The sequence below is a fragment of the Castor canadensis genome, chromosome 11 (genome assembly GCF_047511655.1).
Source record: "Castor canadensis chromosome 11, mCasCan1.hap1v2, whole genome shotgun sequence".
NCBI lineage: Eukaryota > Metazoa > Chordata > Mammalia > Rodentia > Castoridae > Castor > Castor canadensis.
Window position 1 is genome coordinate 52,894,390 of NC_133396.1, and position 26,769 is coordinate 52,921,158.

At 41.2% G+C, this 26,769-nt stretch overlaps 2 protein-coding genes and 1 pseudogene across 2 annotated transcripts in view; all 3 read left to right on the forward strand.

Moving 5' to 3' along the window:
* The first annotated feature begins 8,874 nt into the window (after positions 1 to 8,874).
* On the forward strand, positions 8,875 to 11,334 carry LOC109692349 (disks large-associated protein 5 pseudogene; annotated as a pseudogene).
* A 1,636-nt stretch (positions 11,335 to 12,970) lies between these two features.
* Positions 12,971 to 19,181, forward strand: LOC141413630 (F-box and WD repeat domain containing protein 10B-like). Its single transcript, XM_074044762.1, has 4 exons — positions 12,971 to 13,038; positions 14,546 to 15,063; positions 17,299 to 17,469; positions 18,964 to 19,181. Exons 1-4 carry the CDS (start codon positions 12,971 to 12,973, stop codon positions 19,179 to 19,181), a joined length of 975 nt encoding a protein of 324 aa, XP_073900863.1.
* Positions 19,182 to 19,270: 89 nt separating this feature from the next.
* Fbxw10 (F-box and WD repeat domain containing 10) overlaps positions 19,271 to 26,769 on the forward strand; it is a 32,601-nt gene continuing 25,102 nt past the window's right edge. The window contains exons 1-4 of the mRNA XM_074046799.1: positions 19,271 to 19,388; positions 20,759 to 20,881; positions 22,512 to 22,621; positions 24,011 to 24,211. Of these exons, the coding sequence (XP_073902900.1) occupies positions 19,338 to 19,388; positions 20,759 to 20,881; positions 22,512 to 22,621; positions 24,011 to 24,211 (485 nt within the window). The 5' untranslated portion in view covers positions 19,271 to 19,337. The remainder of the gene's footprint in view (positions 19,389 to 20,758; positions 20,882 to 22,511; positions 22,622 to 24,010; positions 24,212 to 26,769) is intronic.

A 26,769-nucleotide genomic window follows, 5' to 3' on the forward strand; every position in this document is an offset into this window, starting at 1 on the left:
AGAAGCATAGATTGAGGCCCCAAAGTAGCCCTGGCAAAAAGCAAGATCCTATCTGAAAAATAACCTAAAATAAAAAGGACTGTAGGTGTGGCTCAAGTGCTAGGGCATTTGCTAACAAGGCAGGATCCTGAGTTCAAGTCCCAGTGCTGTGGGAGGAAAAAAATCTACCTTTGATGAAGTTCTGCTAAGGTCCTTAGATTATTTTTTTAATTTATAAGAAGTAGAAAGGAATTTAGCACTTTGACTACCATTTTTGTGAATACCATTTCCCATTTCTTGGCAGCCCTGGGATATAGATACTTTTTTCCTTAATTTATGGAATGAAGATGAAAAGGCTATCAGAGAAGTCAGGCAACTTGCTCCAAGTCATTCAAAAATAAATCATGACAGGAATTCCAAGATGGCAGCTAGAGGGAGGAAGCAGAAAGCGTGCCTCCTAAAGTAAAATCTTGGAGAGATGCTGGAGATACACCTTACAGGAAAAGCCACCAAGAAGAGGCAAAACTTTGACTCCTCCACACCTCCAGCCTGTGCATAGCATCTCCACTTCACGTTAAAGGGAGAAAACAGCAGGGTTCCCACGCCGCCGCCAGACGCCAGTGCCCAGACAGCTTTGGAAGACACGGACCGAAAGGTGAGCTAATCAGCATGCAGTACTCCCACAGACAACCCTGGGCCAGATCAGCATAGCCCCCTGGACAGACCAACCTCCACCAAGGGAAAAAAGAAAAAAAACCTAAATAATAAGCAATAACCAAAAAAAGACACATAGCAAAGAGGGTGGGGCACTCTGATCACTGAAGCGGGGGGGTGGGGGGGATCCCCCATGGAACTGTAAATAAACAAGCCTGCTGGAGAAGGCAGGAGTGGCGGCACACGACCAGCAACCAGGAACAGGAAAGCTTGTAAAAGTGGCAGTGGGTGGAAAACTCCACAGGAGAGGGGGGAAGACCCACTTCCCATATGAACTGTAAATGAACACACAGACCTGAGAAAGCTGGTGCAGTGTCACCTCCCCCAGTGTGCTTGGAAAGGGGAAAGCTTGTAGCAGTAGTGGTGAGCCCAGGAGAACTCTAAGTAAACAAAGCCTGTTGGTTCTATGAAAAAATAAACAAGATCGACAGACCCCTGGCAAACCTGACTAAAATGAGGAGAGAAAAAATCCAAATTAGGAGAATCAGGAATGCAAAAGGGGAGATAACAACAAACACCATGGAAGTCCAGGAAATCATCAGAGACTACTTTGAGAACCTATATTCAAATAAATTTGAAAATCTTAAAGAAATGGACAGATTTCTAGATACATATGATCATCCAAAACTGAACCAAGAGGAAATTAATCCCCTGAATAGATCTATAACACAGAATGAAATTGAAGCAGCAATCAAGAGTCTCCCCAAAGAGAAAAGTCCAGGACCTGATGGATTCTCTGCTGAATTCTATCAGACCTTTAAAGAAGAACTGATACCAACCCTCCTTAAACTGTTCCATGAAATAGAAAGGGAAGGAAAACTGCCTAACACATTTTATGAAGCCAGAATTACACTTATCCCAAAACCAGGCAAAGACACCTCCAAAAAGGAGAACTATAGGCCAATCTCCTTAATGAACATTGATGCAAAAATCCTCAACAAAATAATGGCAAACCGAATTCAACAACACATCAAAAAGATTACTCACCACGACCAAGTAGGCTTCAACCCAGTAATGCAGGAATGGTTCAACATACGAAATCAATAAACGTAATAAACCACATTAACAGAAGCAAAGACAAAAACCATTTGATCATCTCAATAGATGCAGAAAAAGCCTTTGATAAGATCCAATACCATTTCATGATAAAAGATCTAAGAAAACTAGGAATAGAAGGAAAGTACCTCAACATTATAAAAACTACAAATGACAAACCTACAACCAGCATTATACTTAATGGAGAAAAACTGAAACCCTTCCCTCTAAAATCAGGAACCAGACAAAGATGCCCACTATCTCCACTCCTATTCAACATAGTACTGGAATTCCTAGCCAGAGCAATTAGGCAAGAAGAAGGAATAAAAGGAATACAAATAGGTAAAGAAACTGTCAAAATATCACTATTTGCAGACGACATGATCCTATACCTTAAAGACCCAAAAAACTCTACTCAGAAGCTTCTAGACAACATCAATAGCTACAGCAAGATAGCAGGATATAAAATCAACATAGAAAAATCATTAGCATTTCTATACACTAACAATGAACAAACGGAAAAAGAATGTATGAAAACAATTCCATTTACAATAGCCTCAAAAAAAATCAATACCTAGGTGTAAACCTCTACAAGGAAAACTATAAACTTCTGAAGAAAGAGATTGAGAAAGACTGTAGAAAGTGAAGAGATCTCCCATGCTCATGGATTGGTAGAATCAACATAGTAAAAATGTCTATACTCCCAAAAGTTATCTACATGTTTAATGCAATTCCCATCAAAATTCCAATGACATTCATTAAAGAGATTGAAAAATCTACTGCTACATTTATATGGAAACACAAGGGGCCACAAATAGCCAAGGCAAGACTCAGGTAAAAGAATAATGCTGGAGGTATCACAATTCCTGACTTCAAACTATATTACAAAGCAATAACAACAAAAACAGCATGGTACTGGCACAAAAACAGACATGAAGACCAGTGGAACAGAATAGAGGACCCAGATATGAAGCCACACAACTATAACCAACTTGTCTTTGACAAAGGCACTAAAAATATGTGATGGAGAAAAGACAACCTCTTCAACAAAAACTGCTGGGAAAACTGGTTAGCTGCCTGCAAAAAACTGAAACTAGATCCATGTATATCACCATATACCAATATTAACTCAAAATAGATCAAGGATCTTAATATCAGACCACAAACTCTAAAGTTGATACAGGAAAGAGTAGGACATACTCTGGAGTTAGTAGGTATAGATAAGAACTTTCTCAATGGAACCCCAGCAGCACAGCAACTAAGAGATAGCATAGATAAATGGGACTTCATAAAATTAAAAAGCTTCTGCTCAACAAAATAAATGGTCTCTAAACTGAAGAGAACACCCACAGAGTGGGAGAAAATATTTGCCAGCTACACATCAGACAAAGGACTGATAACCAGAATATATAGGGAACTTAAAAAACTAAACTCTCCCAAAACTAATGAACCAATAAAGAAATGGGCAAGTGAACTCAACAGAACTTTCTCAAAAGAACAAATTCAAATGGCCAAAAAACACATGAAAAAATGCTCACCATCTCTAGCAATAAAGGAAATGCAAATTAAAACCACACTAAGATTCCACCTCACCCCTGTTAGAATAGCCATCATTAGCAACACCACCAACAACAGGTGTTGGCGAGGATGTGGGGAAAAAGGAACCCTCTTACACTTTTGGTGGGAGCGTAAACTAGTACAACCACTCTGGAAAAAAATTTGGAGGCTACTTAAAAAACTAGACATTGATCTACCATTTCATCCAGCAATACCACTCTTGGGGATATACCCAAAAGACTGTGACACAGGTTACTCCAGAGGTACCTGCACACCCATGTTTATTGTGGCACTATTCACAATAGCCAAGTTATGGAAACAGCCAAGATACCCCACCACTGACGAATGGATTAAGAAAATGTGGTATCTATACACAATGGAATTTTATGCAGCCATGAAGAAGAATGAAATGTTATCATTCGCTGGTAAATGGATGGAATTGGAGAACATCATTCTGAGTGAGGTTAGCCTGGCCCAAAAGACCAAAAATCGTATGTTCTCCCTCATATGTGGACTTAGGTCAAGGGCAAACACAACAATGGGATTGGACTTTGAGCACATGATAAAAGCGAGAGCACACAAGGGAGGGGTGAGGATAGGCAAGACACCTAAAAAACTAGCTAGCATTTGTTGCCCCTAACATAGAGAAACTAAAGCAGATACCTTAAAAGCAACTGAGGCCAATAGGAAAAGGGGACCAGCAACTAGAGAAAAGGTTAGATCAAAAAGAATTAACCTAGAAAGTAACACACACACACAGGAAATCAATGTGAGTCAACTCCCTGTATAGCTATCCTTATCTCAACCAGCAAAAACCCTTGTTCCTTCCTGTTATTGCTTATACTCTCTCTACAACAAAATTAGAAATAAGGGCAAAATAGTTTCTGCTGGGTATTGAGGGGGTGGGGGGAGAGGGAGGGGGCACGGTGGGTGGTAAGGGAGGGGGTGGGGGCAGGGGGGAGAAATGACCCAAGCCTTGTATGTACATATGAATAATAAAATTTTTTTAAAAAGTCCAGTGTAAGTAAAAATAAATGACAAAAAGTGAAAAAAAAAAGATAATGTGGTATCTATACACAATGGAATCTTATGCAGCCTGAAGAAGAACGAAATGTTATCATTCACTGGTAAATGGATGGAACTGGAGAACATCATTCTGAGTGAGGTTAGCCTGGCCCAAAAGACCAAAAATCGTATGTTCTCCCTCATATGCAGACATTAGATCAAGGGCAAACACAACAATGGGATTGGACTTTGATCACAAGATAAAAGTGAGAGCACAGAAGGGAGGTATGAGGATAGGTAAGACAGCTAAAAAATTAGCTAGCATTTGTTGCCCTCAACGCAGAGAAACTAAAGCAGATACCTTAAAAGCAACTGAGGCCAAATGGAGAAGGGGACCAGGAACTACAGAAAAGGTTAGATCAGGAAGAATTAACCTAGAAGGTAACACACATGCACAGGAAATCAATGTGAGTCAACTCCCTGTATAGCTATCCTTATCTCAACTAGCAAAGACCCTTGTCCCTTCCTATTATTGCTTATACTCTCTCTTCAACAAAATTAGAGATAAGTGCAAAATAGTTTCTGCAGGGCATCTAGTGGGTGTGGGGGAGAGGGAGGGGGTGGGGCTGGTGGGAAGGGAGGGGGTGGGGAGAGGGGGTGGGGGAAAGGGGGAGAAATGACCCAAACCATTGTATGCACATATGAATAAAGAAAAAAAAAAGAATAAATCATGAAAGAATTAAGCAATTCATGCTTATTTCTAAAATGAAGTTACTTGAACAGATTTTGAGACATGCGCATAGATTTCTTCAGTTGTCCTCAAGGTGGTTTCCCCATCAGCAGCACTGACTCACCTGAAAACTTAGAAATGCAAATTCCCAGGCCTTCAAGACCAGACTACTGAACCGGAAACTTGGGAGTGGGGCCAAGCAGTCTGTTTCAACCAGGCCTTCTGGGTATTTGATGCACACCTAGAGTAAAGGACCATCAGTTCACACATATCTATTCTTTTTAGCCTGTTCTGCTCTTCAGCTACCAATTGCAAGTGCCTATGAATTGAGGACAAGCTGGAAGATGTTTTTGGCCTTCTCAACTGTGTTCTACCTCCTTGGGATTTCAGCTAAGTTGAGAATGTTTCTATGTTCTCTCAATTCTTGTCTTTCTGAATAATAAAACATTTCTAGCCAATACTCTTTGCTATGGTTTGGATGAGTCTTTCCCAAAGGTCTCTGTATTGCAGGCTTGGTTGCTAAGATGGTGGTATTGGGAGACAGTGGTTTCTTTAAGAGATGGGTCCTTAGGTCATGGGGATGTGCCATTGAAGGGGATTGTGGGACCCTGGCCCCTTTTTCCTCACTTTCTTGCTCCCTGGCTCATGAGGTGAGCAGTTTTCTCTGCCATGAGCTCACCACTATTGCTATCCATGCCCTCACCAGAGGCCCAAAGCAATGGGTCCACCTGATCTTAGACTGGACCCTCCAAAACAATGGGTCAAAATAAACCTTCCTCTTCATAAGTCAGTTGCCTCAGGTACTAAGTTATAGTGACAAAAAGCTGACTAACACACCCTTATTTTACTATCTGCTCCTTTTTAAGATCTGGGGAAAATAGGTGACTTATAAATGTACTGATTTCTCATAAACAAGTATTTAACTTTGTCAGCAAGTGTTATATAGGTTGAGTAACCCTTATCCCCAATTAGAAGTGTGTCATATTTCAGGTTTTTTCACATTTTTGAGTATTTGCACATATATTATAAGGTATCTTATAGAGGGACCCAAGTCTAAACACAAAATTCATGTATACCTTATACACATAGCTGGAAGGTAATTTTATACAATATTTTAAATAATTTTGTGAATGAAACAAAATTTCATGGTATGAAATTTTCCACTTGTATCATGTCAACACTCAAAATATTTTCAATTTGGGAAGGATTAGGGATGCTCAACTGTACTGTAGCCAGAGTTTTAGGACAAAGCCTTGGCTCTGGGTCCCAGTAGGCTAGGCTCAGCCATTCATCTCAATGTGAGTAGTTGTAAAGAGCAGAGAAAGGAGACTTATATATCTAACATGGCATGAGGAGAGGGAAAGTGTTGGGATCACAGAGGTCCTTGACCCGAAAGGGCTCAGGGCAGGAATGAACAAGACAGGACACACGAAAGGACTCACTCACTCAGGAAGGGAATGACAAAACACATATCGAGAGAGACAGAAGGCTGATGACCAACTGGCAAAATTTTATTTTTCTCAGCAAGCTTTACACAAAAGAGGAAGAGATTTAAACATCAAAACACTCTGACCTAGTTACAACCTTTCTGTTTTTGCCATCCTGTATTTTTACTGCCAGTGTCCTTGACTAAGTATAAACTTCTTTTTAGTCAAGGGAAACTGTTTAGCGTTCTTTCCCACCGTGATAGAGACATGGTGCACCTGTAGATTCCGACCTTGTCAGAATGCGATCTTGTCAAACTGTGGCTTTTGTTTCCCAACAGGAAAGTTAGCATTTTAGCCCATTTTTGGAGTACTGACATGAGTTTTAGGTTTAGAGGAGGAGTTGGGGTAAGGAGTGAGAGGTATATGCATAGTTAATCAATTGTGGTCAAATTGAGGCCTGATTGATTATAATCTCAGTCCTGGTTCTGCAGGGTGGTTGAAGTCTTTATCGCAGTTGCTTGGGGGAAGATTTGCTCCCTTGTCATGAAGATGTTTACCCATCAGTCTTGTTCTCCCCAGAATCCAAGGTAACTGCAGAAAAGAATGGTTCAGAACAAAGGAGACAAAGACAAAATGGAGGCAGCGATGTCAGACTTTTGTCTTGATTTTATTTAATTTGTGGACCCAAGTGAAGAGTCAGTGCTTTTTAGCAAAAGCAGTTTCTAAGTACCTTTTATAGTAACACATGGTGACAAGGTGATGGAGAAGACACGAGTTTACTCCTGCTCCCTAATGATGGTACCATACTTGTATAACTCCTGACACAATGGAACAGTGGTCACTTGATCCCAGCAGTCACCTGTGAGCAAGATGAGACTGTGATCTCCATTTCATGGCAGAGGAGAAGCAGGCTAAGGGAGGTGAGTGAGTTATCTAAGAACACCAAGTTGCTTCATATCAGAGCTCAGTTTCTTCCCATGCCTTCTGAACCTCTGAAGCCTGTGCTCTTTCCTGAGTCCCTGCTGGATGGCCAGGGCAGTTGGCTGTGGAGGAGTCTGAGAAGCTGTGCCTGGAGCAGAAGAGCCTCAGGTCTTCTGGTGACACTACTTAGCTAGCAGCAGCCCTGCCTTCTGGGCATCTCCAAACCACATGGGAGGGTGAGACAAACAGGTGGAGGTTTGGCAGGTGGGTGGTGAGGGAGATGAATCAGGATCACCAGTGAAACCGAAAGAAAAGGGCACAAAGGAAAGGCAGGGACTGGTATGAAGCCTTTATAAACAGTGAGAGCTCTCCACAGGTACTTCTCATCCCCAAAGCCTTCCTCCCAGGCATGTTTTCCTCCACTGGACTCCTGTCCCTCACTCTAAGAAGACCTATTTTCCTGCCTGCCTCTGTGCCTATCAGGTGCCACTTCTCCGCAATTGGCCTGTCCCATCTGGTCATCTTCTGTCCTCCACTGAAGCCACGGTTCTCAACTGGAAATCAGGTTCCAGATGGCTCCAACTTCCTGCCTGAACCAGGCACTGCAGCTCAACCCTCCAGGAGGCACCATGAAGCAGGAGGCAATGAAGAAGGCAGTAGACAGCTGCTCTCACTGTCTCCAGAGCATCCCTGGCATGTCCCTCTACGCTTAGGAGGCTACCCCACCATCTTCTCCAAGATGCTGCTTAGAAAAGAAGGTACTGAGCAGGGTGACAACATACCAACATCTGCTGTTTGAGGAGAAATGTGTGTGTGTGTGAGTGTGTGTGCATGTTCACACATGTGTTGGGGGGAAGTGATGCACTGGAATTCTCGGGTGGTGAGGGTCCTTGTTCCACTCTTAGATAGAAATCAAAGGCAGAAACTCAAGCAAAGAGGAATTTTCTTTGCAGAGAAGTGATAGAAAAGGCCACATGGAGAGGTGAGCACCAGGACCAGAACCCGGTAGTCCCCTGAGCTGGGTTGGATGTCAGGTTTTATAGCTCTTTATTGTCAGTGGGATGATTATGTTATTTTGGTGTGAATAGGTGTCTCTTAGGATGCGTGTTTCTCCCCCTGGCTAATGGCCATCTTTGGGGAACACGTGGACTTCCCACAGTCCACCCTTCAGAAGGATGGAGAATGAACAATGGCCAATGTCTGAAGTCCTGCCTGTTGGTGCTGGTGATAAGCCAGAGGAGATGTGGTATGTGTGTGCAGGGGATGTGTGCAGTGGAGCAATGCGGGATGAAGAGGGCAAAGTAACAATGAGGCTCTTGTGTATTAATGAATGTAATCCACACACTCCATCGCCTTGCAGGGTAGCGATTGCTGAGTTAAAGAGCGTGTAGCTTGTCCAGGGCCACGCAGCTAGTAAGAAGCAATGAGGAGGCAGGTTGTCTGGGCCTAGAGGACCCCAACCTTTACTTTGGCTGAGGTTTCATGGGAAAAGTGTCACCAGGTAGGATGTCTTCATCACATTTTGCTAGTCATCACAGAAAGGATTTAAGTACTAAAATGATTAGAACTAAAATTGCTCATAGAAAATCACTGTCTCAGAAAGAAAACAGGTACAAGGAATATGAATGAAATAGACACTTTGGTTTGAAAGATGTCAACATTCCAATCTTGGAAAATAGAGTTCTTGTTCACATAGATGAGACATTGCAAGACCTTGTTCCAGAAAAGGCCAATATCAAGCCAAGGTCAAAGAAAACTATTAAGTGATGAACGAAAACTAATGCTCCAAAAACACAAAGAAGAAAAGCAACTTAAAAAACTGAAAGAACAGAAAGAAAAAGCCAAACAAGGAGTATTTAAAACGGGTGTTTATAGACCTATACACCTTGCTTTCTTTTAACAAATCAGAATGCTATGAAAGTTGAGCAACAGAAGGCTGTTCCATCTAATGTATGGATTATAAGATCAAAGGCCAAAGACTAAATGGGACAGACTAAGATTCATAATGGGAGTGGTGCTGGAGCAATCCGACCTGGTCAAAAACAGACTTCTGAAAAGATAGTAAAAAGTTACACAGCCTGTAGTGTCTGCCTCAGTGAGAATGACTCGATCAGCTACTCAAGTGACAAAGCAGATTGCCAGAACAGTCTCATCTACCACAGCAAGAAAGCCAGTCACAAGAGCTACTAATAATAATGAGCCAAAAAGAAAGGCAACAAATAAAGGAAGACCTGCCAAAAAAATGGAAACAAAACCTGACAAGGTCATTTCTTTTAAAGTTGATAGTGAAGAAAATACTTTGGATTCAAAAACCAGTACAACAAAAAGAATGGAACCAGATGGAGTTTTATCAGAAATGGAAAACTTGCCAAAGACAAATCCTGCAAAAGGAAGGAATTCCTTTGCTCCTAAAAATTTTATGTTTCAGCCACTGGATGTTCTGAAGACCTATGAAGTGACACCCATGACTCCTAGAACTGCCAGTGTTTTTTGACACCCAGTTACACCTGGTAACTATATAAACCTTCTATATAAACCTAGAAGTTTATAATAAGACTGAAGAAAAAACAAAAGAAATCTTGGCACAGCAATATATAACTTCCTCTACTAAGAGGGAACAGCAAGATTCAAAACATGACTTAAATCAAAATGAAGCTATATTAAAAATTCAAGTTGCCTTTCAATAAAAGAAGTCCCATCACTTGAAATAAATATCCCAGTCACAACATGACGTACCACAGTTCAGGCATATCCTCCAGTCTAAAACTGAGAAATTAACCTCACACTGCCTTGAGTGGGAAAGGAAGCTTGAATTGGACATTCCAGATGAGGCTAAAGTTCTTGTTTGCATAGCAGTTAGTCAGAGAAGACTCTTTATTAAGGAAAGATTTAAACAGTTTGAAGGACTGGTGAATGATTGTGAATATAAATGAGGTGAAAAGGAGACTACATGTACAGATCTGGATAGATTTTGGGATATTGTTAATTTTCAGATAGAAGATGTTAACTAAAAATTCAACAATTTGACCAAACTTGAGGAATCTGGATGGCAAAACAATAATAATGCAAAGAAAAAAGTCTTTCAGAAAAAAAAAATGTATCAAGAGTAAACCAAAACAGGATGATGGAAGGATTGCAGCTGGAAATCACTTAGCTTCCATCAAAAATGTAATGAGAGAGAGAATTAAGCAAGAAGAGCACACTGAGGCAGTGACCTCTGTGATACCAAAGGAAGTTGACAAAATAGTATTTGATGCTGGATTTTTCGGGGTTGAGAGTACTGTTAAATCATTCTCAGTTCTTTCTTTCCTCTGAATGTTGTTCTCAAAGACTTGGAACACCTAAGTCTGTTAGCAAAGCTGTGCCTGAGAACAGGGCTGGAGTGGACCTGAGACCAAGGATGTCACTGGAGAAGCCTGATCCTCAGAGTCAACGAAGTGATCAGAAGACATTGTTTTCAAATATTCCAGAAAGCAGAAACAGCAGAGTAGAAGATACTCAGTGTCCTGAATTACAAGACTTAACTGAGGATACAGAGAAGGTCAACTTTGAGATGCATTGTTTACTAACCAGTGAAAGAATGAGTTTGCCTCTTGGTGGTGGAGTAGCAAATGATATTACTACTACTAACAAAAAAGACATTTCAGATGTTATAGAAGGAATGGAGCTAACTTCTTCAGTTACCTCACAAGATGTTTTGATGAGTAGCCCTGAAAAAGATACATCATTACAAAATAGCATCTTAAAAGAAGAAATTGCACCTTCTCAGTCAGCATCATTTGTTATAAAAATGCCACTACTGCATGTCATCTTCTTGATTCACCAGGCCTAAACTTCGGTAGTCCACGTATTCAGATGGAGAGCAGACAACAAGAACACGCCAGACAAGTCTCCTTTGGTGATAACCTGATTGCCTTTTCCCCCCTGAGGCCTCTCAGTGGCGAACCAGGACAATTTAGAATTTAAAAATAAATCCAAACATTTTTCTTCGTATTATCAATGCTGTGATATATTCTTAGATGACAGGGCATTTGAAGAATATGTATCTGTGTTCACTTCTACTCAGTGCACCTGTGTAATGCATGTCTTACTATTCAGCGTTCATCAAAGTATATTTTAGATATACTGTTTCTCAAGGGAAGTAGGGATATTTTGTACATTGACTGCACAAAATAAAACGTACTTTTCCTTGCTTTTGTTTAAAATATATAAGTTTAAAGCCAAGTATACTTATCTACAGCTTATAAACATTCTTTAGGTTAATTTAAATATTAAACTTTGACCAAAAAAAAAAGAAAGCAATGAGGGGATTCAGGCTTGTTTCTCTCTCCCAAGTTTGTATCCCTCCATGGGGTCCCAGTCAGCACTCAGATGTGGAATGGAGGCTAATCTGGATGGGCAAAACTGCTTTCTTGATATATGTGAGCCTCACAGATTGAAATCTTAATGTATTTGAGCCCTTAGAAACAAGCTACCTTTAGCATGCAACACTTTGGGGGTGGTATGCCTTCCCCTTAAGTATTCAAACAGTCTGCTTTGGGCCTCTCTCCTTGTCACCTCCTTTGTCTGATGAATTAAATGTTAACCCTCTTTCTCTTAGAGGGTGAACTTTTAGAGCTGATCTTGTTTCTAACTTAACCTCTTCCCTCGCCCACCCTGCCCCAATATGTGACTGGTGTTGGCAATAATGGCACCGATAGGTTTTGGTTCTTACTGCTCCCTTAAGCTTCCATTTCCCAGGGTCATGGTCCTGCCTCAAGTCTAGCTTGAATCCTCCTTCTGCCCCAACCTCCAATCAGCATGAACCTTAAGATCCTAACCAATCAGATCATGCTGAGTCTCAATGAGGGGTATTTAAGCACCTGCCTGTCTCTCTCTCTCTCTCTCTCTCTCTCTCTCTCTCTCTCTCTCTCTCGGCTCTCCCCCTCTCCCGCCCGGCAATAAAGAATCTCTTGGCCAGATCACTCCTCTCCACGTGGTCACTTTTGGGGCCTACATTTCCAACAACTGGTATTGCCAGCTAGTTGACTTCCACTGCCTTCTTCTAGTGCCCGTCAGACAAGGGCACTAGAGATCCATGCAGTATTGCACACTTTTTGGTTTCATCTCAGGTAACAATAACAGCAGTAATAATAGCAGCAACAACTGGTCTCAGAAGGTAACAATAATTCTTATCCGCCTTCTTCTCTTCCATCCTTATAAGTAAGGTAGAGAAGCTGAGGCTCAGAGAGTCTAGGTAGCTTGCTTAAGATCATGTAGCTCACTGGAGTCAGTGTTTAAACTTAGTCTTGTCTGAAGTAAGAGAATGGTCTCACTGTGCCTGTGTTGCTATTGTTAGCTCTATTATGTGATGTTCCCTCTAGCTTTATTTTTTAGTTATCTTGAAAAAAAAAAGTCAAACCCATGAAAAGCTGAAAGCATAGAACAATAGACATTCAAATACTCTTCACACTCACCAGTTATTAGCATTTTATTATACTTGCTATTGAGTATTCTTAAAAGCCCAATGAGACCTTTATCTCCTGGGTTACAACTGAGAACAGAAGTAAGCCTTCTGTTTGGGTCTCACTGAGGGCCATGTAAACTCATTAATTTGACTCTAATGGCCCAACTCACCACTCCTGAATGTATCATAAGCCAGAGCCCAGGAGTAAAGAGCTCAGACAACAGGTAAGACTTACATTTTTGTATCATTTTTCTATTATACACATACAATTTCTTTACATTTACCTCATTGTAGTATGTACACACACACACACACACACACACACACACACACTGCTGTGAACATTGTTTGCCTCAACAATAATCCCAACAACAATACAGTAGTTCTGTATATCCACAATTTCACTTTCCAAGGTTTCAGTCACCTTAGGTCAACCTTGGTCTGAACCACTGGTAACGTTATCACAAGCAGAAGGGTGAGTACAGTCCAAGAAGATATTTTGAGAGTGAGAGAGTGAGTGAAAGATCACATTCATGTATTATTAGCTATTGTAGTAAGTCTCTTACTGTGCCTAATTTTAAAAACTTAAGGTTAAAGTTTAATTGATAAAGTTTATCATAGCTATGTAAGTGTAGGGAAAAAGGTAGTAGTGAGTACAGGGTTTGGTACTATATGAGGTTTCAGGCCTCTCCTAGGGTCTTGGAATGTATTCTCCACAGTAAGAGGGGATTACTGTAATGTGATAGCAAGAGGGTGATGGTTAGGATGCAGTGAGGGCTCCATACCCACCAGGAGTCTTCTAAGTGCTGTGCATATCTCATTTAATCCTCACAGCAGCTTTATTATGCAGGAACTCTGTTGTCTCCATTTTAGAGATGAGGAACTGAAGCAAAGAGGATTGAATAACCTGTCTGTGTTCACAGGAGAGAGGTAGATAGGAGGGAGGGAGAGAGAAGCAAAGCAGCTGGGCTGGGGTTCAAAGCCTGGGAGCCTTACTCTACACCCTACACTTCCTCATTGCTAAGCTGTCCTGCTCCCCCGCTCATGAATGAGCACACGTCTGAGGCTGGAAGTCAACTCCCAGCATATTCTCAGGCCAAGTGAAATTTTCTGCACCCAAGAGTGGTTCTCTGCAGAGATTTCTGGTTAGCATTCTGTAGCAATTAAATATCTTAAATTTATATTAAACATGTGATTTTACTTTGATGATGATCTAAGAAACGGAATAAAAACATATTCAGGACCTTGGGATAGCCACCTTATAACTGAACGGCTGTGAACAAAAGACACTCACATCTAAGTTTGTATTCATGAATATTTAAAAGTCATTAATTACAACAATTGAAGCTCAACTCCTGTCTCCACATTTTTTTTCCTTTAAAAGGGGTCTTTATATTACTTACATTTGACTAACAGCATTGTTGTTCTAGAAGTGAGATGAACAGCTCTTTCAGAATATACAGCAACTGCCTCCACATATAGTGTGCCAGTTTTAGAAGATTTACGGTAAAGCCATGTTTCCAAGGAGGTCAGTACAAAGAGCCAGGCTTCTACCGGCAGTTTCTGGGACACATATATTTTCCATCCATCCATCCATCGCAGCGGCTTACTTTTTTCTCCAGATGTTTATGATAGAAGAGGCCCATTTGAAGTATTTCTCTGCTTCTCCTGTTCCTCTGGTGTTTCGTGGTGTTGCTAATGGGCAAGGATGAAATGAACTGGTTATCTCAGAGTCCTGCAAAACATGGAACCTAAACTCAAGCAAATCCCCTATTTTCGCTGTGAGAAGGGAAGTGATTCGGTCCCCGTGTGCCAGAAGTGTGAAGCATGTGTCTTAGCATGGAAGATCTTTTCTACCAAAGAGTGGTTCCAAAGGGTCAACGACATATCACAGAGGAGATTTCTAGCCAGCATCCTACAACAGTTAAACAGCTTGTACTTGTTAAGGTATTTCCAAAATATCCTGCAGACCACCCAGGGAAAGGATTTCACCTATAACAGGTCCCGGATCAACCTCAGCAGGCAGGAGGGGATGAAGGCGAAGGTCATGAAGTCTTCCTTGAACCGGATGTTGGATAAAGCAGCAGAACAGAAGATGAGGGAACTCTTGTTCTGGTTTGGCAACAGCACTCACCGGACCAAGGCAAATTACACTCTCTTGCTGCTGCAGATGTGCAACCCCAAATTACTGCTCACTGCTGCCAGTGTAATCAGAGTCCTGTTTCTGAGAGAGTGGAACAACATCTCAGGTAAACAAGGCCACAGGTAGTGAGACGAGAGGCCCCCAGAAACCAGAAAGTATGACTTCAGGAGCCTATAAGGAGTCACAGGTGGTCACAGGCTTAGGTGAATGGGGACTATCCAGAATGCAGGCAAAGGGTTCTTTGAACCTTGTCCTGAGACCCATCCTTTTTAACACAGGAGAGATTGCTGAATGTGACTTTCTTCTAGAAAGTTGTAAAATGACAAGGAAGCACAGAACTTTTAATTGTGGGGATTTAAAATGGATTTCTGGACCTGTTAGGCCCAAAAATGACTGATTCCTGACTCTAAGCACTGAATCCTGGTATTATCTCTTTCCTGCAGCAGGGGTTACTCTGGGCAGGGATGTAAGGGGAAAACTTCTAAATTATTTTGCCTATCAGCTGCCCTGCACAGAAACCAAACCAAGAGTTTAAAACTTAGGGCTTTAAAAAAATACATTCCACCATATTCCTTGTTTACCCATAAAACAAACCTTAAAATAACATTTATTCAAGGCCAAAGGTAGCTTAAAGGCTAAATTAGCCTCGGGCAGTGGTTCTGAACCTGTAGTTTTGATCAGTCTTCAGGAGGGCTTGTTAAAACATAGATTGCTGATGGAGTAGCTCAAGTGGTAGAGTGTCTGCCTAGCAAGAGTGGGGCACTGAGTTCAAACACCAGTACCACCAAAAAAAAAAAAAAAAAAAAAAAGAAAGAAAAAAGATTGTCAAGCTCCTCTGCCAGAACTCTGGCTCATCAGGTTTGAGGTGGGGCCCAAGATTCTGCATTTCTAACAAATTTCCAAGGATACTAATGGATCCCACTTGGGGCATCATTGGTATAAGGTGCTGATGAGAGAATCTCAGAAGTGTTTGGCCAGCTGGTTCAGGGAAAAGAAACAAACAGGCAAGAGACTCCACATTAGGAAGGGTCCAGGAGTGAAGGGTCCAGCCAGGGGAAGGACAGGTTTACTGATGGAGGGGTGTGAGAGAAGGTGGAAAGAATAGGCTTATGGAGGAGTTTTGGAGTTTCAGCTCTTGAAGGTGGGTAATTCCTATCATCAAGGAGACTTGAGTAGATCATGGTGGTGACTAATGGTATCCAAAGGAATTTTAACACTAGATGACCTAGTAAGCAATTCAACCTCTATGTATGTCACTTGATTTCTTTGGTGTCAGGTGTACAAAAGAATGATACAGTGGTGAAAAAGTAAGAGAATCCTAGCATGTTGAAACTATGAGTTAGATTAAAGACCAACCAGTGCAACTCTTACATTTTATCCATAAAGAAACCCATCAAGGGAATGTGAGCTCCTGGGCTTAGGTCACTCAGCAGGTAGGTTGAAAACCAACATCCCCTCCTCCCAGCATCCTCCACTGTGCACACATGGCATACTCCATGGTTCCCTTTCAAAGCCTTCATCACACAGTATAAGAATTGGTTATTTACATTTGAGTTGCATAAGCCCAGCTGTAGGGTGTGGCAAACTTTCTCTTTTCCTAGGACAGATTTTCTCTTAAAAAAGGTAAATGTTTTTATTTACTATGAGAGTAGTCATTCATATCTTTGATATGAGTTCGGCAGTAACTTTAAAGAAATGTCCATCTTGTGGATCCCATCCACAGCTCTCTCTCTCTCTCTCTCTCTCTCTCTCTCTCTCTCTCTCTTTCCTGTATAGAACTCAAATACATCTTGCATCTTGGATTGACTAACAAAATTTAACAGGGGGCTTTCTGAGATTTTTGCATAGAAATTTAGAGGCCCCCAAAAAAAACAGACATAACTTCCCCAATTAGTTTTGTGTGTATAGCTGTCCTCTGTATTTGTGGGGGAATGGTTTCAGGACCCCATTTGAATATCAAAATCCATTGCTGCTCAAGGCTTTTATGTAAAGTGATCTAGTGTTTGCATAGAATGGGCAACCCTCTCATATACTTCAAATCATCTCTAGACCAATGTAAATGCTGTAACAGTTGATACACATATATACATACACACACATATATGTATATATAACAGTTGTATTGTTTAGGAAATAACAAGGAAAAAAAAAAGTCTGCACATGTGCAGTACAGACGCAGTGCTTTTCCTGAGCATTTTCACTCTGTGGTTGGTTGAGTTCAAGAACGCAGAACCCATATATATTTAAAAGAAATAAGGAAAAATAAAACCATTTCTTTCCATCTCAGTGCCCTATATACACCTGCTAGAAGAGCAGCCTTGTCTTGTTTTTCATTCTTCAGAGCTCCATCAAGACTCTGCCGATGTACTGTTTTTCCCTGAGAAAGATGACAAGTCTGAGGTCTCACATGTCTATTGGGCGGCTAAACCCAGGCCCATACCATTCCCTTTGTCCAAAGCCTCAGCAAATAAAAGTATGTTTGAAAATGAGGCAGGAAAAACAACTACATCTGGTAAGTTGGATGTTAGTAATAAAGCCAATAAATATAGAACATCCCCGACTTAAGATTGTTTGACTTAAAATTTTTGACTTCTGGTGTGCTTATTGGGACATAACCCCATAGTCAGAGAGCATATGAACTTACAATAATTTGACTTGGGAGTTTTTAACTTTACAGTGCGTTATAGGGTATTAAATGCATTTCCCCATTTTTATTTATTAGTTGTACAAAGGTGTTTCGTTGTGATATTTCTATATATGTATACAACACCCCCCATCAAAATCACCCTCTCTCTTACTCTCCCACACCCTCTTCCTTTACTCTCTCCACTCTCCTTGTATTCCCAAACAGAATCTGTTTTAAGTTTCTTTCAGTAATTTTTAAGATCTAGATTCTGCATATAAGAAAGAACATGTGATATTCGTCTTTCCCATTTTTTTTTAAGACAGGATCTTGCTAGGTAGTCCAGGTAGCCTTAAACTTGTGATCTTCCTGACTCAGCCTTCCAATGACTAAGATTAGTTACAGGCATAAGCCATCATGACGAGTTTAAATGCATTATATATATATATATTTTGGGGGGTAAGTAGTACTGGGGTTTGAGCACAAGGCTTTGTGTTTGCTAGGCACATGTTCTACCAGTTGAGTCATACCCCCAGCCTATCTTACTTTCATTATTTTTTTTAATAGAGTCTCACTTTTATGTCTGAGTGGAACAGGACTGCGATCTTCCTGTTTATATTTATACTTCCCACATAGCTGAGATGCAGGTGTATGCCACCATGACCAGCTTTTTATTGGTTGAGATGGGATCTCTTGGACTTTTTGCCCAGGCTGAACTTAAACCTCAATCCTTTCAATCTCCACTTCTCAAAAAGCTAAGATTACAGGCGTGAGCCACTGGCACTTTGTCCAGATAGGAAACTTTTTAAGAGTATTTTTTTTTGGTGGCACTGGGGGTTTGAAATCAAATCCTTATGCTTGCTAGGCAGGTGCTCTACCACTTGAGCCACTCTGCCATCCCCTAAAACACTTTTCATATAGAAAATTTCAAATTTTAAAAGTAGAACAGTATAATAACAGTCCATATAACCATCATTCAGCTTCAACAATAAGATTTACCTTATTTTTTTTTGTGGTGGTAAACTTAGGACCTCACACTTGCTAGGTAAGTGCTCTACCAACTGAGCCACACTCCCAGCCCCACCAGTCTTTCTTATCTCCCCTCCTCTTTAAACTGTTTAAAATTTCTTTTTCTTATTGGAGCATTTTCAAGGAAATTGAAAGTGATGCCATTTCAGACTTTGCTACTACAGTCGTCTCCCTGAGCTAATGCCTGTGTGTTTGGGGCGGGGTTTTCACATGAGAAGAGATGTACGAAGAATCCTTGACCTCTGGGTAGATTTGGGGAGTTTTATTTTGGGGGCAGAGCTTTGCTGAGGATTCTGGGCCTGAAGTTACTACAGAGACCACTCACCCTCGCACCCTTTTTTGTCTTTTCTCTAGAGAGATACCAGAATAATTCGCTGTACTATATTTCCGAGATGAATAAGCTATTTTCTACACAATCAGGCATACACGAGCCAGGGCATGATCACTTCAATCTGCTGATGAACGCAGATGATGTCAGAGCCCTGTCTTCTGGGTTCAGCCAACACCGGGACTTTATCCGTCACCTCCCCATCCACCTCTCCAAGTACATTCTAAGTATGTTGGTGGATTAGGGGACTTCTCAGAGACCTCCCATCCTGGCTCTGTCCTGAGGTTTCTGGGTTCATCTTTGTTTTCTCTCCCCTCAACCAGGAATGCTGGATCGAAATAGCCTGAACAGATGTGCCTCCGTGAGCCAGCACTGGGCTGCTCTGGCCCAGCAGGTCAAGATGGACTTGTCCATGCATAACTTCATTCAGAACCAGATTTCTCTCTTGCAGGTACTTCTAGTCTGGGAGGGGCATGACTGGAGACCAGCTTCATTTCCATGTTGAGGTTGAGCCTTTCTGTCTCCCTGGTAATCACACAGCTGGCCTCCTGCTCCACATTTGCAGCTTCTTGGGTTTTAGCAACCACCTCTTTGTGGCCTGATTCCCCATTGATCACGACCTGCTTCCCACTGCCAGTGTATCTAACAGGGATGACATGGAAGCCTCTCAGGAAAAGAGACGAGCTTTCCAAACCTTCTCAGGATTGGGATGGATCTCAGTGGTAGCAACTTACCTAGCATGTACAAGACCCTGGATTCCATCTCTAGAACTGGAAAAATAAAACCAAAACAAAAATGTCTCAAAGCAGGGACTTCTCTCCCCTTCCCTGTAAGGAGTACCATTGGAGCTTCCACAATAAGCCATTAATGTGTTTCTGAATCAGTCTCATAAGTTATCCAGAAGTTTCCAGTGCCACAATGCATATATTTAGGTTAACATGCACTTTCCCTGGCAGTCATCATCTCTGGCATTTTCATTTCTCAGCTTCTTGCAGGAAGCTAAATTATAAACAATGCAATCTTGGGAGCTTCGGCTTTTCCCCAAGCAGAGGTAGATGACAAAGGATGAGAAGAAAGGCTGGCCATAATTTGGAGTTTGCTGGCCATGGACCATGCTGGTCTCCTTTGCGGCATTTGGTCTTATCATCTTTGATTCTACTGCACCCACTGTTGGTATCACTGTCCAGACCTAGGTCTTCCTTTCCTCTGTAGCCAGAGCTTACCAATCTTCAGATACTGCCAAGAGTGATTTTTTTTTTCCTATTCTTGGAGAGTAAGAATGAAGAATAGTCATTTCTTGTTTTTAAAAAAAATAGTGAATGTTTTTCTTGAAATGGATAGGTATCATTAGATGTATTTATCATGTAAAATCTGATGTTCTGAAGTATACATTGTGGAATGGTTAACCATAGGTAATTAACAAATGCATCACCTCACATAGTTCTCATTTGACCAACATCTCTCTAACTCCCACTCCTTCCTAACTACCTCTAAATCTGGTGAACGTTATTCTACTCTCTATTGTGAGATCGACTTTTTGGGTTCCACACAAGTGAGATCATGTGGTATTTATCTTTCTGCGCCTGGCTTATTTTACTTAACACAATGTCTTCCACTTTCATCCACATTGTTGGACATAGGATTTCCTTTTCTTTAGGACTGAATGTATTCCATTGTGTATACACACCACATTTTCTTTATCCATTCTTCTGTTAATGAGGACTTAGTTTGGCTTTGTAGCTTCACTATTGTGAATAGTGCTGCAATGTACACGAGACTGCAGATGTCCAAGCATAGTCATGTTTTGTTTTTCCCTTCCAGGGTTCCTACACAAGGGGAATAGATCCCACTTACGCCAATAAGCTTTCTATCCCAGTTCCTAAAATGATAGATGAGAAGAAGTGCATGCGTATGAAAAATCCAAAGTGGAAATTGAGAACAAAGGTGAGTTTTAATGGCCTTGGGGCAAGTAGCTGTGAATATCTTGTTTCTACTGGCCACTGAAGGGTAATATCTAGACTCAGCCATTGAGGAAGAACATAGGATCCTTCCTTAAGGGAAATCTGAGTTCTGTATTGTTTGCTGACTTGCAAATTTCTTTCCCTCTGAAAGCTTTGATTTCCCCATCTGTAGGACAAGTGGATTGGTTGAGCTGTCCTCTCAGGAATCTTTACTTCAAATCCTATGACCATGTTCTATGTCCAGGTCATCAGGTGGAGCATTCAGAGGCCACGGGCAATGTCAGTCATAGGTGGGAATTCAAGGAATTTTTTAAGTACCGTCAGATAGAGGCTCCACATCACTTACAAGTTGACCCAGGATAGACACTTAGTTAATATACCATCAGAATATAACTGTCTTGCAGGTGACACAGATACATTATTTAAATGCAAAGAGCACTAAATGATCAACCAAATTTCTCCAGTACTGACAGTCAACACAATGAATCACAGCAGAACGTGACTGCAAGTATTTGTTAGCAGAGTGTAATTGGTATGGCTGATCAACTCAACTAAAATTCATGTGATCTTATTAAAGAAAACACAGAATATATATTCACTGGAACTCTCTCTTACTCTACCAATACAGTAGCACTTCAGTTCTACCAAAACTGGGAGCAGCGTCAATACCATTTCAACTGAGTTTACAACAGAATCTAAAATTGTTCAATATTGTTGATATTTAAAATCTATTGCTAATGTATTAAGAATGAAATGGATTGCTCAGGGCAAAATTTATTTCATTTCCTCATGTACTTGGGACTAGGTTAGAAATACACAGAATCAAATTATGTCTGAAACTAATAAAAGGTCAAAACTGTAAACAGTAAGATTTAAAATTAACGAGAAAAGCAAAGAGTAACTAAATCTAGTAACATTCAAGGCATGTTTCTAACTGTCACAGGTCTCACCAAGGAGACCTAGGGAGAGAGGGAGGGAGAAAGAAAGGAAGGAAGCAAGGAAAGGTTGAGAAGCAAAGGAAAGCGCTCCTGTTGGGACTCGATAAAATTGATTTCACCTCCCTAAGTCCCAGATATGTCATCTGTAAAATGATGAGAATACTTGTGTATTCACATTGGGAGGCAGCTGTGAGGACAAACGAAGGTTACAGAGATAAGAAAACTTTGAAACACAAATGCACAAAAAGTGTGGGAATAATCTCAAGTCTCCGTGAGTGTGTTTTGTACTATCAGGTCCATGGAATATAAACGTGAAACCCCAAGTTCATTGAAGCGGCTGCTCCAAGGGCCCCTGTGGTTTTCTGTTGTGAACATACCCTTAGTAAGCCCATTTTCAGAAAAGTTGTGCTCTGAACAGTATTTGGAATTCAGCCTTGAAAGTTCATGAAACCAGAATGTATAGAAAATACACAAATGAATTGGAACCCTTGACTCAGCATTTCTAACACGGGTCACTTTGGTGCCTATTCATCAGCCCTTCCCCATCACCACAAAGCAGCAGCCAAAGCCTTGAAAGGAAGAATCCATTGCTCTTGCCAGGGGAGACTGGAGGAGGCATCTGGGACCCTGGGTGACACTAACGCCATTCTTTGACTCCAGGTATTTCTTTGTTAGACTGACTACAGCTTGTGGACTGCGTACCAGAACCAGGAGACTCAGATGATCCCAATGGAGGAGAGGAATGTTTTCTGTGGCACTTACAATGTCCGCATTGTCTCTGACACGTAGGTACTGGGGCAGAAGCCAGGTCTTCAGGGACCCTTGAATTAACCCACACTGGCATCTTTAGATTCTCCTGACCACCGGTGACTTGACCTCTTCTGCCCTCAAGGTCTAGCCCTGAGCTAGTATGAGATCCCTTTTGGACAACAGGTGTTTAATTTTGCACCATTGTTGGCAGCTGGGAGAAGACATTTTCCCTTTATAAATTTTGGATATTTGGACCAGCAACCTCTTGCACATGTTACATGCATGTAATCTTTTTTTTTTTCTTATATTATGGGGGTCTCAGGAACTTTTTACCCAGCTGGCTTCAAACCATGATCCTCCTGATCTCAGCCTCCCAAGGAGCTAGCATTACAGGCGTGAGCCACAAGTGCCCAGCTATACATTTCTACAGGCCAATCCAGCAAAACACTGTGGATATCATTCGTGTTATACATGAAATAGCACTGAGTATGCCACAAGGAGACCTTTTAATAATCAGATTTCTGCCATCTTTTAGGCATAGGCCTTCACTCTTTATTCACAAGGTTTTGCAGAGGACATCTTCACTTTATTTTTGGCTGTGAATCTTAGTAAGAAATTGCATCTTGGAAAGAGACCAGTCAGTACGGGGAAGTTTTTATGAAATCATAATATGGCAATAACTGCTTTTTAGATGATGAGTGATTGAACTCTTGACAAGACACATGGGATAAGGACAAAACATCAAGAATTTCTCATGTTTAGAGCAACTGTACATTCCTGTTTGCTAGAACAATTCCCCCTTTATTCTGTGGTCCTACAGTACTTAATAGAAGTATCCCTTTTTACAACAAAAAGTCTCAGTTTGGACAATAAATTATTTGGTCATCCTGTTTATATTTTACCTATTTTCTAATATTTCTCTGATTGCAAAATTAATTCAACTCACCTTGTTTTGTTGGACTCTAAGCTGATTGTGAGCAAGGTCCCTCCCTATCTTACTATCTTCATATTTCCCATGGTACCTAGTAGCACAGAACTTAGAACCTAATAAGTGCAGCTTGGATATTGGTTTAAAAAAAAAGGAAAGAAAGAAAGAAATGCAGTGCAGAGTGTTTCCTGACTGGGCTCCTCTGAGGTCTTCCATGAAAAAAGATTTCCACGGTTAGTGAGTTTGGGGAATGCCCCCATGTTCTGTCCTCTCTCAGGGATTTAGCATACATTAGCAGGACGTTTATTTATTTTCATTATTTTTAATAATTTTGTCTGTGTTGTGCTGGCATAAGGAACGGCCCCTCAGGGCCCGCTAATACTTGGCCTTGCCGTCTGCTGCCTCCCTGTTGAAAGGCCCCGGATTTTCCATTAGCCCACTGCTAACAAGGCCAGCTCTTTTTTCGTGCATAACCCCTGCCCCATCCCAAGCACAGGTGGGACCGGAACAGAGTCATCCACTACACTGGGGGAGACCTGGTAGCCCTGTCCTCCAAACGGAACGTCTACCTCCTGGACATCGCCCATGTCAAGTTGCTGCCCATCGAGTTCCGAGGCCACGCGGGCACCGTGCGCACCCTCTTCCTGTGCGAGGAGGAGAAAGTCCTCCTGAGCGGCAGCTATGACCTAAGCATCAGGTGAGGGGTCAGAGGTCACGACCCCCCAACACCCAGGGCCAGAGGGCTGCTCTTGACACAGGTGTGCGTGCTCTCTCCTTTCTGTGTGTATGGAAGAGTTAAACTAAATCATACTTCTAAAATACCTACAGTAGATTTAAAAAAAATTTTTTTGGCAAGGTAAAACTCACTCTTTTTTGGTGGAACTGGGTTTGGAACCCAAGGCCTGGTGCTTGCTAGGTAGGCACGACATCCCATGGGGATTACAGATATGTACCACCACACCCACTTTATTTGTGGAGGTGGGATCTCACTGACTTTTTGCCCAGACATTCCTTGAACCATGATCTTCCTGATCTCTGCCTCATGAGTAGCTGGGATTACAGCTGTGAGCCACTGCACCTGGCTCTATACTGTTTAAACTTTGAATAAGTAGAGTTGTAGCAACAATTACTAGATGTAATTTTCCAGTTAGTGACTGTGAATCAGAAAATGTTTTTTTTTTTCAGCATTCTTAGATGAAGAATAATTTATATCTTTTTGTAAATTCCTTCAGGGGAAAGTGGTTTCTGTGGGTCTGAAATATACTGTAGAAGCAAAATGGTGTTTTAAATTGTATGCATTTATATATTTTAAACCATAAACAGCCACTTACCCATTGCTCAGACCCAGATAAAGAACATTACCACTTCTCCAGCCCCAGGTTCCTTTCCTTTACTGCTGTTTTCTTCATTCCAACTAGAGGTAATGTTACCCTAAAGTGGATATTGCTTATTCGCTTCTATTTCTTCATAGTGTTTTCTTCCTGCAAATATAACTACTTTTGTCCCTTTTTGAACTTACCACAAATGGAATCATATTTTAAAAACTCATCAGTACTTGATTCTTACATTGAACCCTGTTTTTGAGATCCATCCATATAATGTAGACAGCAGTCAAGTTACTTTATTGGATGAATGGATCAAAACTCATTTATTCTTCCATCGATGGACATTTGTATTTTTTCTAGTTTTCAATTCTCTCCAAGAATGCTGCTGCAGACGGTCTTGCCTATGTCACCTGGTGCCTACGTGCATGATCTTTTTAACAAAAGATATAGTCCTAGGAGGGGGAATGAGGAGGAGGAGTAGGGCTGTCTGCCAAGGTGGTGGTATTCATTCACACTCCCATCAGTGGGTTATGAGCACAGCCCTCTGCAGAATACTCACCAATGCTTGCATTACCCATCTTTGACGTGTTTGCCAATATGATAGGTATTGAATAAAACCTCACTGGGGTCTTAATTGTAACCTCCTTGATTACTCATGAGGTTGAATATCTTTTCATGTGTATGTTAGAGTTCTCCAGGGAAATAGAACCAGTAGGGTGGGTATGAAAATAGAGATTTATCATAAGGTATTGGCTGGCTTGTGTGATTATGGATGTTGGAAAGTTCAAAATCTTTAGTGTGGCCTAGAGGCTGGAGAACCAGCTGTGCAGATGACATCTGCATGCACTGTGCTGGAGGAGTCTGTCCTTCGGGGACGCTGGCCTTTTGTTCTTTTCAGGCCTTCAACTGATTGGATAAGTTTCATGCGCGTTTTGGAGGACAATGTCAAAGTTCAATTTAAATGTTAATCTCATCCGAAAATCATCCTCTGAGCATCCAACTTAATCTGTAAAATTTAACTATCACAATATGTTTTTGGAGCCATTTCTTTGAGGTTTGGATTTTTGGTTGGTGTGGTGCTGGAGAGCTAACCTAGGCCCTTGTGCATGCTAGGCAAACACTTAAACCACTAAGCTACATCTCCAGCCTCTTTTTGGAGCCATTTCTACTGCTTCTATGTGATTCTTGTTCAGTTGGTTGGTGGTTTTTTGGTTGTTGTTGAAGAGAGGGACTCTTTGTTGATTTCTTTATCCTTTTCTTTTTAATGCATAAAGAGTTCTTTATAATTTCTGGATATCAGTGTTTACAAATTTCTTCTTCCAATTTAAGACTCATCTTCTCATGGTTTACCGTGTCTTTCAATGACCAGAAATTCTTAACTTTTATGTAGTAGTCTTTGTTAATGCTCTCTTTGACATGTTTAAGAGTCCTTCCCCACTTTAAAATCAAGAAGACAGTCTCCTGTGGTATCTTTTTTTTTTTTTTTTTGAGACTGGGTCTTGCTCCAAGCTGAGCTCAAACGTGATCCTGCTGTCTCAGCCCCCCCCCCCCACCCCGAGTGCTAGGATCATAGGCGTGTCTACCACACCCAGCTTTGTGGTATCTTTTTTAAAGGCTCATGTTTTAATTTTTAGCTTTACCTTTCATCTCTAGGTCTTAAATCTACCTGAAACTGGTTTTGGTTATGGTACCCCTCCATTTGAGAAGTATTCTCATTCGGGTACACAATTATCTCAACACCATTTATGAAAAAGATTGTCTTTTCCTGCTGCTGGCTTCATTAAAAAACATGCACCAATCTTTTGACTTCTGGGCTCTCTATTTCATTCACCTGTCTGCAATGCATAGTCATTTACTGTACTGTTTTAATTATTCTTGTTTTTAAATCTTTATATATCTGGTAGAACAAGTCCCTTACCTCATTCATCTT

Coding starts and splice junctions, on each gene's coding strand:
- LOC141413630 (XM_074044762.1), top strand. CDS start 12,971: ATGGCCCAACTCACCACTCCTGAATGTATCATAAGCCAGAGCCCAGGA. Junction 13,039..14,545: donor GTAAAGAGCTCAGACAACAG/GTAAGACTTACA, acceptor TGGTTATCTCAG/AGTCCTGCAAAACATGGAAC. Junction 15,064..17,298: donor AGAGTGGAACAACATCTCAG/GTAAACAAGGCC, acceptor TTCATTCTTCAG/AGCTCCATCAAGACTCTGCC.